This window comes from Tachysurus fulvidraco, chromosome 22 (assembly GCF_022655615.1).
Source record: "Tachysurus fulvidraco isolate hzauxx_2018 chromosome 22, HZAU_PFXX_2.0, whole genome shotgun sequence".
Lineage (NCBI taxonomy): Eukaryota > Metazoa > Chordata > Actinopteri > Siluriformes > Bagridae > Tachysurus > Tachysurus fulvidraco.
The window spans coordinates 10,084,959-10,097,644 of record NC_062539.1 but is presented as its reverse complement, the minus strand read 5'-3'; the positions used below and the strand labels follow the sequence as shown (position 1 = coordinate 10,097,644).

The window sequence follows — 12,686 nt, the reverse complement described above, 5'->3', positions numbered from 1 at the left end:
ACTTGCTCTCAAGTATCAGCATTAAGATTCTGGAACTTTGGTCAAATTCTCAGATGCTGGCTGGGCAGGAGATCAGGACGATCGTCACTCAACAACTGGTAATGTGTTCCTACTGGGTGGTGGAGTCGTGAGCTGGCTCAGCAAGAAACAATAAACTGTTGTTCTTTCGACAACACATGACATTTTTCCAAGCAGCTCAGGAAGGCATCTGTCTTAAAAGACTATTGAGTGATCTTGGAATGGATGCTACACCTGTGGTGATTCTGGAGGACAACCAAGGAGCAATTGCAATCACATAGAATCCAGTAGATCATTCAAGGACTAAGCATATAGACATTGGCTGTCATTACATTCGTGAATGTGTGCAAAATGGACAAATACAACTGCAATACTGTCTATAGATTCCATGAAGGAAGATATCTTGACCAAGCCATTGGTAAGACAGAAGTATCCTAGGGGTGAGATTGGACTGTGTTCCATTTAGTTATGTTAATGTTTAGTTGTATTAAATGGCTAGGCTGTGTTTTGTGTTAAATATGTTACAATGCAAAACTGTTAATATAGTATAAAAAAGGAAGACATTCTGTTTGTTAAAAGTGGTATAATTTACTATAACGTGGCTTAATGCTATTGTAAAATTTAGTGGGAGTGTTGTAATATCATAATTTCCAAATATTTGTCACTGTTGTTCTGTTTCTTTTTTCCTTGTTAAAATAAAAACACGTAAAACTTCAGCATTAGACATTTACTTGAATCAAACAAAACTGTTGCACTGCAGGTTGCTATGAATGATGAGCAACCTCTTGTTGTAGGTGTTTTAAACTAAAGCAAGTGCAGTCTAATAGGACACAGGCAAATGCTGTTTTACAAATGTAGTAATTTTGTGTGCATGTGTATATGTTTGCATGTGTATATGTCTAGGCTAGGCCGCTGTTAGATGGTGAGGGCTGTGTGCTCAGACAGAAGATTTTAGCCCGTGCTGCACTGGCTGGCCGCAGTTTTTCCTCACCACAGGGTGATTTGGACATGCACCGACTGCGAAAGGCACTGGAGAGAGTCTCATTTGAGCAGGCAATGGGAGGCAGACTGGAGGAGAGTGATACAGAGACAGAAAACATTCAGCAAGGAGCTCTGTCTCTCAGAGACTCCAGTGAGACAACACATTCTTGCACATAACAATAAAAATCTAGTATATATTTTTTTTAATATAAAACATACCACTTAGAGAACATATCTAATTAATTAATGATATTTTTTGCTTTAGGTCTTAAGAACTAAAAATTGATTGAGCATACAGAAAATGTAGATTGTATCTCTTTTTGATGCTGGTGTACTTTTAAATAAATTCACAGAATAAACATAAAACATGTATTCCTTACAATTTTCCTCGTTCTAAACCTGCCTCTATTTACCCTTTCCTTTAGATGGTTTTCTCTTCCCAACTTCACCGTTGGACTGGGATGGTTTCACTGATCCTGAATCCATATTTGCAGCTGCTCCTGTAGGCTTTTATTGAAAGCAAACATAGAACGTATATGCCATGTGCTATTGTATGACATTATATAGCCTTACTAATTAATTCAAAATTAGGTTATGCAGGTGCCATGCCGGTCGGTGATCCATGGCCTGCTGGGATCAAAGCCTATGTCCTGGGAGGTAAGCATGGATCTTTGTGTCCTCTGGAGTCCTGAAGAAGCACCAAGAGACACCTGGGATGAGATTGTCCACCATCTTGCTGCCCGTTCTGTCATCCTTGATTTCGAGAACATGGCAGAGAAGCAGAAAGACATAGAGCATGGTGAGAGTATAACAGAGGGAACTGGAAAAAGAAATGAGGGAATCTTGAATAATATTTTATTCTTTGATATCACAACTATGTGATGAAAAATGGTCAGACTTGCAATATTGTTCAAGCTTAAATTTACATTAAATTTCGGACTGGTGAGAGTGTAGACATCAGTCACAATAGATAAAAATATGCAGATGAATTTAAGTATGACAGCCTTGATTTGGATGTTACAACAATGATCTGGTGAAATGTAATTTGTCATTTAATGTAACCAAATGAAGAATCAAGAAATCCTGAACTGCTCATAATACAGTAATAGCAATATAAATGCTAGAAGGTTTTTTTTAAATATTAAAAAAAATAGGCAAGACAGTATTTGTAGCCATGAGCACAGTTAAAGTACACCAAATCATAAAATGGTTTTGATACAGTCACTGTGGCACAAAATCATAATTATGATTTGTGCATATTGTTGATGTTATATACTTCCAGTGTAGACAGTATTAAATACTAGACAAAAAAAATTGACATTTCTCTAAAGACCATTTTGAAATGGTGAAATTATTCATTTACAGTATTCTGTAAGCACCAGAATTTATCCAACTTCAGTTCACTTCTAAGACTATTACAACAACAGCCTTGCTCTGTTTTAAATTATGTTTAAAATACAGCATTAAGTTTCACTTAATACATGACAATCCCAGAAAAAGGGAGAGCAAGAGAGAGAGAGAGAGAGAGGAGGACTTCTATAACTAGTGTTTACTAGTGTAAAAAAATCTGTGTTTTTGTTTTGAAATCCATCTCTGTACTGTAGGTTCGTCAAAGCGATACCGAATGAAAGCCATCCAGACTAGCAAGAGCTGTGGAATCATCTCCATGTATACAACCTTCAGTACTACTGATGTCAGCCCCAGGAAAATGTTTTCAAAATCTGCAGACATACGACACACGGGTAGACACACTTGCACAACACAATCTATTATTGCAGTTACAGCAAGATGCACACATTTCATACTAATCTACATTAGTATGAAATACCAACACTTACTACAAATTCTGTATTGCACTCAAGATGGTTGCTTTGTGACACAGGGGGGGACTACAAAAATCTGTCTGTCTGTCTGTCTGTTTGTCTGTCAGTCATTCTATGCAGTCTGGGGCCACCCTGCTGCTACTGGGATGGAAGGTTTCATAAATTATCATCAGCAGTGCTTTGGTATATGAAAACAATCATCTTAATGCTTAAATGTTAAATACATTTTCTGCTCATTTTTGGAATACCCTATATGTGTCCTGAAAGGGAAACTTTAAAATGTGTTTAAAATTAGAACCCTTTTAAGAAGCTAAGAATCCTTATATCACAGTGCACTTGAATGCATGAATTGGAATGGTTGGAAGCTACTTTACTTCACTTTCTTGGGAAAAAGGTGCCGAAGTTTTCTGCTGGGAATTCATGGGTCCTGGCATCTATATTTTACTTTGACATGTACCACCTACTTAGACATTATTGCAGATCTAGAATACCCCTTCATGTCAACTTCAGTGTGTTGACTTGGCCTCCAAATTGCCCAAATCTCAGTATCATATCAGATCAAGCAAGTGCTGGATTTGGTGGACATCTGTTTAACAAATTAAAACAAGTAAACTTTAATTCAGTTTAGTTCAATTTGATGTATAGCACGTTTAACATTGAACATTGTCACAAAGCAGCTTTAAACAAATATATAAAATATTCATATAATTTTTTCATTCATTCATACATTCATTCATTTTCTACTGCTTATCCGAACTTCTCGGGTCACGGAGAGCCTGTGCCTATCTCAGGCATCATTGGGCATCAAGGCAGGATACACCCTGGACAGAGTGCCAACCCATCGCAGGGCACACACACTCTCTCATTCACCCACACAATATGGACAATTTTCCAGAGATGCCAATCAACCTATCATGCATGTCTTTGGACCAGGGGAGGAAACCAGAGTACCCGGAGGAAACCCCCGAGGCACGGGGAGAACATACAAACTCCACACCCACAAGGCGAAGGCGGGAATCGAACCCCCAACACTGGAGGTGTGGCCCAAACGTGCTAACCACTAAGCCACCATGCCCCCTCATATAAATTTTGAATTTGTAAACTTATCCCTGTTTTGACCAAGTCAGAGGTGACCGTGACAAGAAGAAAAACATGAGAGAAATCAGAATAAAAAGGGAACACATCCCCATCTGGGTGACACTGGATAGTGTGGTTATCAATAATTTCTCTTCTATAACTGTATAATATACAGTCAAAAAGTGTAACTGTGTTAACTAGGGTTGCAAAATTCTGGAAATTTTCACAACTGGAAACTTTCAATGGGAATCAAAGAGAACATATGGGAATTAACGGGAATTAATTAATCCACTTATGTGGTCGCTCCCTATTAGCCTGGTCTCATTGGAAAGAATAGAGTCTCTAGTTTCTGATACAAGTGTGATACAGTGATACGGGGTGATTCTAGGCCTTACTCACACAGAGTTACAGAGGCTAGAATGGAGGGTTTTGATTTCTGTCTGAGTTGTTTACCTGATAAACTGATTAAATACATTGCTGTATTTAATGATGGGAGGTAAACAACAACTGAGGGTCATAGCCACATGTCTTGGCTTTCACCAAAAAAAATTTAAGTCAAAAGACTCAAAAATGGATTTTATATGAATATTTTTCTAGGGACATGTCCGTCCGTTCATGTTTTTCTTGTTTACTTTATAACTTTGTATAAAAAGACTGCATGCTTAGTTTAAAAGGCCTATAACAAAGAGAACCCCTCTGCCTAGAAGCCTGCTGTGAAAAAAGGCCTGTAACCCTGTGGTGTGAGAGTGATGTGGTGTGAAAAATTCGAGAATTGCGCAATAAATTTAAAAAAAAAAAAAAGAATATGTGCTTGCTCCACTGCGCAGCCCTCCCTTACCAGATGTGTCATGTTGCATATCGTTGGATTCGGCTCCTTATTGGATAAAGAGCTGTAAAGGTCCCGGATCATGAAATCACTACTGGAGGGAGCAATTGTCAATCAAAGGGAGGGTGTCCCACATAGGATGGAGAGACATCATTGGCTTCTTAGCTGCCTATCTCTGCACCACGCTTGTTTGATTCGTTAGACCCTGGACTACAAATCTGACGCCCAAGTGTAGTTTTATAAGCCTCCAATGAGAAGTGAGAGCCGAAACAAACATCAGAAAACTTAATACTTGTGAGGCGATTGTATTAAAAGGCTTACATATTCCATTTCCTTGGACTCTTTGGGATTTTTTTTTTTTTACAAGCATTTGTTTTGGAAAATACATTAACATTAGTGACAATGTGAAGAAAGGGAAGCGTTTAAAGGTAAGTAAACAAACCGAACCAGCGCCGCCTAGTTCAGGTGGCTATCAAATGGTTAAATTATTATGACTGCTATAAATCATATTATGCTTTGTGTGTGGGCTTAATAAAATCCTGAGAGTCTAAGCTTTCAAACAGTATATAATATAACCGTGTATTTAGAGGATTTAATGCTTAAAAGTTACAACAAAGTTGATGCAGCCTCGCCTCCTAGCGGTGTTGTGCCGTAGTCGGCACGGTGACCACATACGGAAATTTATAAAGTTGCAGGCTAGCCTATAATAGGGAGCTCAAATGTAAGTTCCATATTTAACCAAAATGAGAATTTTGGTTAAAACAACCAGATTTACAATTTCAGTTTAATGTCTACCCTGCACATTCATCAATCCCATGCACACAGCACTTTGCCTACTGCCGGACTATCAAACCCCTCAATGCACTGTGCATTCAGCCATAACATAACACACATCATTGCTTGAATCCTGCACACAAAATAATGTCAAAAACTGTCCATCTTGTTGAGTATTTACATAAAGTATTTATATAGTACAATGTTATATTTACTTTCACAGCATTTAGCAGATGCCTGTGCTGTTTTAATAAAGCTTCTGAGATGTCAATGTCTTTTCTTTATTATCATCAGATATATATTAAGAAACGGACAGTAACATGCTGTGACTACATTCACTGCTCAGCTTGCACGAGGCTACAACGACTTCTTCAGTACCAACGCATCCCCACATACTCCACACTCTATTGCCATCTAGTGGACAAATACACACATCGTGTTATAACAGTAACCTGATTATATCACAATGCCCTTATCCAGAGCGACTTACATTTTTATCTCATGTAAGCTATTGTGCAGCTATACCATTGTAAATACAAAAATACACTGACTGAGCAGACATTTAGGTCAGATACAAATGTCTAAAAAGACTATCCCCCTCAATCACTTTTACTCACCTCCATCCCCCTTTCACGCTCTGACTTCCAGAGAAATATTGATTCTACAAGTATGCACTTTTTGTTTGCATATATTTACTTTGGTAAATATATTTTATCTGCAGTATTAAAGTTTATTTAACAAATACCAAAATGTGTTTATACAGTATCTGGCCAGCCAGTAAATCAGATATGCTAAATGTAAGCTAGCACTATTTTATTGACAGTTTATGAGGCTCACTAACTCAAGCTGTTCTGCTCTTTCTTCTGTCCTCTGTGTTAGCCAGTTTTCTGTTATTTTACAGAAGTACAGTACTGGTCAAAAGTTTGGACACATTACAATTTTTTATGTTTTTGAAAAAAGTGCGTTTGATCAACAATACAGGACAAACTGTTTATAAAAAATTATTATTACAATGGCTTTCTGATTTAATATACTTTAAGATATAATGTATTTCTGTGATGCAAAGCTGAATTTTCATCATCCATTACACCAGTCTTCAGTGTCCTTCAGAAATCATTCTAATATGCTGATTTCTCATCAGTTTTGGAGTTGTTGTGCTCCTCATAATTATTTATAACCTTATAATTTTTTCAGGATTTTTTGCTTAATATAAGTTCAGATTTCAATTACTAATTAATATTACTTTTTCTTTATCATGATAAAATAAAACAGGCTTAAATGAGTATAATAGACTTCTTTCAAAAACATAGAAAATTGTAATTTGTCCAAACGTTTGACTGAACTATTGTATAGGTTATAGTTTGTTTTAGCATTCATGCTGACTGGGGAGTATTTATTCATCTAGATTTTTTTTATTCGTTTCTATCAACTTCAAAAAAATTTTTTATTCCAGAATATATCCAAAATGTCATTTAAAAAAAAATCTGTATAGGATTGCATGTCCTATATTTCCCCATTTTTCTAATTAATTTCCATAAATTCCCAGTAAGATTCCTATTTGGAATATTTCCAAAACTCCGCAGATGAAGTTCCCATGGAAATTTCCCAGGAATGTACCAGAAATTTTCTGCCCCATTGCAACCCTAGTTTAACATATGACCTTATGAGCAACTTATGGGTATGCATCATGAGTGTTATTGATTTTAATTTTAGCATAATTTATTGTATTGATCTGAAGTTATTAGCTGTTCAATGATAAAGATTTGAGTGCAAACTTTTTTTAGTGTCATGAAAGATTCACAGAGGCAAATGCAAATATAGGTAGGAAATCTTTAATCACAATCGTAATCCAAAAGCATGCAGATCAACTGATAAATTAACAGGCTATAAATGGTATTGTCAGACTACTCATGGCAAACATGAAAACATGGAACAAATTGGGCAGCTCACAGCTCAATGGGAAGAGTCATGACACTTAACAACTGCAGTCCCAAGGCTATCCAAGAAAGAAAAACCATAGCCATCTTTATGTCTTATGTGTATGTGGTACTATCCCTAGTAATCTCATGGTGAGTTTAAGGATGTGGGGCCATCTTTAGAACTCCAAGTAGGGTACCAGGATGGATAAGGCAGGTCCAGAGAGCACAAGGAGTCCGGGTCACTGGTGACATATTATGTAGCTTGAAAGAGAGATGGTTGGGAGATATAAAAGAGGGAGAGGGAGAACTTAGATTATTCTGTATTGTAAGACATAAAAAAATGGATGAAAATAAAACGAGAAGGGTGAAGATCTTAATGAAGAACAAGAAGTTTATTCCAGCATAGCAGTGACAAAATACATGAAGTACTTTGGGTTCATGGAGTAAGAACACAGGACAAATCATGCTCAAGCATTTTATACTGTTTTCCCTTTTTGTAGTTTAATTGAGGTTCCACTTTGAATGTATATTGAGCGTAAGAACTGAGTGTTTCCCAAATGGCTGGGCTACACCTTGTTGTCTAGCCAGATGTCTTTAAATATTAATCATGGTCACATACACCTTGGTTTGGTATTGTTACAATTGTTATCAACCAAATGGTCACTTTAAATGGTAATCGCAGTCACATAGACCCTTTGTTAGTGTCGATCCTTGATGTCCTCCCATACTAACGATTGAATCAAGTTTATTCTTTTCAATTTCTAAATGTATTACCTTATGAATTGTAAGTCTTTTTAGGAATGAGCTCTTTTGGATGTGTATCTTGGAGTGGAATCTGGGTACATACAATCTGTAATTTCTTTCAGTATGCTCATAATGGTTTAAGAAATTTCGGCTTGTGTGCAGAGTGCAAGAAGGGTTCCAGAAAGACTAGCTATTACAGCATCACTAAACAAAAGAGCCATATGGTAACACAGACATGAGGACAGTCAGGTAGATAAAGTGTCATGCCACTCCACCGTCAACTTATCATCATAACATCCCACTTTACGAAAACACTCTATGCTTAAAAACACTCCAGATCTGTGACTTTACCTAAGATCTATTAACAAAAGGCTTAACAAAAAAAAATGTTTCATGCCTAGACTTAAATACTGAGACTTTGTAAGTCCTGAACTCTAACTAGAAGGCTGTAACATGAATGTTGAGATTTGTAAGAAAAAGCTCTGCCCCTTGCTGTAGGAGAGCAAGAAATGCTATGTGAGAAGTAGAAGTAGAAATACTCTGCTTGCATTCTTTCAATATAACAGTCTGTCGTGTTTCATTCCTTACATAACAATTCAAAGAACTTTTTTTGATCATTTAAGAACCTTTGAAGGGCCTATTTTAACAATAAAATGCTTTTTTTTAATAATTTGTGCAATTAGGGGGTCTTTGAAATTACAGTATTCATGTCCAGTTTATGCTAGTTAGGAGAAGTTTTAGCCATTTTAAATTATTTGTTACTTTGATTTGGGAACATTTTATAACATTTATCAGCACCAAACACAAAACATAAACTGCTCAACACACATGTTTAATGTAAAGTTCTGAATTGGCCAACACTTTACTGGGTGTCTGTAATGTGTGTGTGTGTGTTTTGTTAGTGGTATGTTTTGTTTGTTAGTGCATGTATTCCAACTCTGGTTTGTGCTTTACAAGGTGTGCGTCTTAGGAGTAGACACAACCCTGGTAGCAGGAGCCAGAGGGCATACTCTTTTGGTTGCAGACCATCCACGAGAGACAGTCAGGAAACAGATGCCTCACACAACTCTACAGGTAATAGTGCACACATCTACAAAACATTTGCAACATTTCATGTTTCTTTTTTATTGGTATGTTCTTTGCGCACCTAAAATATTGGATTTCTGATACACCTTCAGAAAATTAAACATTCCAAAATGATATCTTTTATTCCAGACAGAGAAAACATTTTATGTTCTTCACACAGTCTGGTATCTTTGGACAGCAGTAAGTAGAGAAAGATAAGTACAGAAAGAAATTTTTGACTAATGATAGATGGAGAAAAACAAGTAAAGACAGAGCAAGTCTAAGAGAGTTGGGGATAACTAAGGAGAAACAGCAAAAGAGTGCTAAAAAAATAGAATCTTAAGGAGTTATTGAACCTGGCAGGTTTGGGTTTAGTTCTATGAAAACAGTTTTAAATGCCAAAATAAAAATTCTTATTTTTTTCTTATTTAAATAGAAATGCACTTCATTAACATCTACATTATAATTTACAATGTAAACCATAAAGCTACAGTGTGTATATTTGTGTTAGTTTTAGGTCCTGGTAGTCCATCTGATGCCTCATCCCATTCTCAACGTTCATCTGAAAGCAGGACCTCGGAGAGTTTCTTCAGCTCCAGGTCAGAAAGGTTTATGCTATGTTCTATCCCTATAAAGTGCTAAAAAACGAGTACATTCTTTCATAACCCAACACTTGGATTATTGGCAGTTACATTCCTTATTCACTGCTTTAGATCATTATAATGTTCTCTGAATGACTTTGTTTCTGTTAAATGTCAGCAATAATATACATTTTGACAGTTTGTTTAATTGAGACAGACCTACTGTTAATCATCAGCTGTTAGATGTTTCCATAAACTCTAGTATTGTGTTCTGGGGAATATCTGGGCCTCTCTGCAGTCTCCATTGCAAAAAAAATTGTATATATTCTAGTATATGTATTTGTAATAGATTGATCCCAAACTCTATAAATTGCAAATTCAAAAATTTCTGAGTTATTTCTGACTGCATTTGTTAGCAATGACATTATTTAATGCTGAAAATGATTTTCTTTGTTTAACAATTGTAAGAATTTACTATATATTATTTTAGAATTAAAACCACTGACAAAGGAAATGAATACCAGTGATTATCGCATTACAAAAATTGTATTACTCCCAACCAAAATCATGATGCGATAATAATGAGCTTGGAATTCTACCATGCTTATTTAACAATTCCTATTAGATAAATTTGTTTAAAATACATTGAATACATTTCAAAGATTATACTCACTGATAATTGAATACTTTTTCATTAATGTTTTTTTATGAATATGTTTTGCAAGAAGAAAATGTATTACTTGGAGAAAATGTATTAAATTTGGTTTGTTGGGAGTAAATGTTTAAAATCCTGTCTGACCTAATGTGTGTATGTTGTCAGATTTAATCTAGGCAGACTGAGGCCTAGCCACACCTCAGGGAGGCAACCTCCTCTTCAACCTCATTGCTTGTTTGCTGAATCTGAAACACAGAAAGACTTCCAGTCTCCTGGCTACCTGACTCTGGTGAGATTCATACAAATCAATTCATGTGCCTTTTCCCATCCAATCATAGTTATGGTCCTGGTATCCAGTGATTCCCAATAGTTTAGTCCAATCATGATCTGACATTAATTTTGTAAATATTATTAGAGGCAACTCTAATGGTTTAGGAGAGAACTTCACTGCAGTACTGTTAACAAGCTATGAATGCTAATACTTTCCAATATGAAGTAACTTCTAAAAAATTAACATATGTGAAATTGGTGAACAATGGCAGATGAATAGAAACAAGTTGAGGTTAAACATGTATCAATTTTCTTCATCTGTCCTTGTATATTGAGATTTGCATTTAAGAATAACTAGCAGTTAATTATAAGGACCCTGATAGATGTTTCTTTCATTTTATTTTGTTTAGAGGGCACATGCATTCCTACTAAGAAATTGTATTGAGAGACATTTTTGCCAAATGCTATACCATAGCACAAATTCTTGTCTTTGTGACACCTGTCCTTTAGTTGCATTTGCAGCTTGCTTCGGGTGCCTTCCTGCTGTCTGAGTCATTTTCTGAGTGCATTCACATCCCACTGGATCGTCTAAAACGAGCATCACCTTACCTGATCCACCGCAGAAGCTTGAGCCCCCTATACCACTCGGTCTCTTCCTCCAAAACTCACCCAATTGCCTCCCACAGGCCAGGTGAACAGAGTATCACATGCCCTCCTCATGCTAGCTCAGGCCAAACATATTCTAATGAATCCTTCAATGTTCTTCCACAACCCTTCAGCTCAGAAAAGGGCTCTGTAGAAGTTATGGAGGGACACCCACAGGGTGACAGTGGGCGTGGCTCTGAAACAGACATGTGTGAGGAGACAGAACCACAGGGGGAAGTGCAGGCACAGCTGGATATGGAGAGTTCCAGCTGGGCAACGTCTGTGGCTTTAGCGTGGCTTGAGCATCACTGTGCTGGCTTTTTTGTTGAATGGGAGCTTGTGGCAGCCAAGGCAGACTTCTGGCTCAAATGTCAGTCACTACCAGAGAGTGTAGACCTGCCAGGGTTGAAGGCCGCCGCTAGACAGTTGTTCCTACTGCTGCGCCACTGGGATGAAAATCTACAGCTTAACATGCTCTGCTACAACCCAAATACCATGTAACAGAACCAATTTAATCCCATTCAGCATGTACTGCTACAACTAACTGTGATCGAATGTTTAATTGCACAAAATGTTCTATATTTATGAATTACAACAAAGGTTCTTGTCAGAACTTGTAATGAAAATGTAATAATCACCATATGGTTTTTATATTTCCTTTGGTACAGTGCAGCTAGTATGTGACAACCTCCAACTGTACATATCCTTAAAAATCCAATTATCTTGGACTGTAAAGAAAAATAAAACTTGGAAAAGGCTCTAATCAAAATCCTGTATCTTTATTTTTAGTCCAACAATACAAACCAGAAAATAGTTTGATTCTATATTACTGCAAGGAATTAAACTTGACTTTTCCTTCTGTCGCTTTTTCTTACTGCTGGAAACTTGATTCAAATCTGAAAATCGTTGCAATAAACTTTATTTTTAAAAACAAGAGTGTTATGCAATTGTGTTGCTACCAGGTCACAGTACTATGCCTGATGGTTTATAGCCCTGGTGTATTTAGCAGATACACCATATTAAATCTGTATGCAGCTGCGTTATGTATTTAAGAGTTCACACAAAAACAGTAACAAAGCACTAAAAAAACTATTGAATTACACCTATTAGGAAGAGACAAGGGGGAAAACGTAAATGGAAATAGTTTCATGTTGTTCGTGTGCCCTGTTCTGTATTCCTGAATTAGTTGCTCTCAACAAATCTTAAGAGTAAAAGATAAGCTGTTGAGACAAAAAGCAGCCAGTTTTTCAGACTGTCTACAATAAGTTGATAAAACTTGCATGAAGGTCAAAAGGAACATTTCTAGTT

At 36.6% G+C, this 12,686-nt stretch overlaps 1 protein-coding gene across 1 annotated transcript in view; it reads left to right on the top strand.

Annotated features, from left to right (window-relative positions):
- vwa5b2 (von Willebrand factor A domain containing 5B2) overlaps nt 1-12,294 on the top strand; it is a 69,465-nt gene extending 57,171 nt beyond the window's left edge. The window contains exons 15-23 of the mRNA XM_027143268.2: nt 922-1,150; nt 1,425-1,501; nt 1,591-1,798; nt 2,604-2,741; nt 9,120-9,236; nt 9,378-9,428; nt 9,739-9,826; nt 10,629-10,752; nt 11,244-12,294. Of these exons, the coding sequence (XP_026999069.1) occupies nt 922-1,150; nt 1,425-1,501; nt 1,591-1,798; nt 2,604-2,741; nt 9,120-9,236; nt 9,378-9,428; nt 9,739-9,826; nt 10,629-10,752; nt 11,244-11,879 (1,668 nt within the window). The 3' untranslated portion in view covers nt 11,880-12,294. The remainder of the gene's footprint in view (nt 1-921; nt 1,151-1,424; nt 1,502-1,590; nt 1,799-2,603; nt 2,742-9,119; nt 9,237-9,377; nt 9,429-9,738; nt 9,827-10,628; nt 10,753-11,243) is intronic.
- Nucleotides 12,295-12,686: the final 392 nt, after the last annotated feature.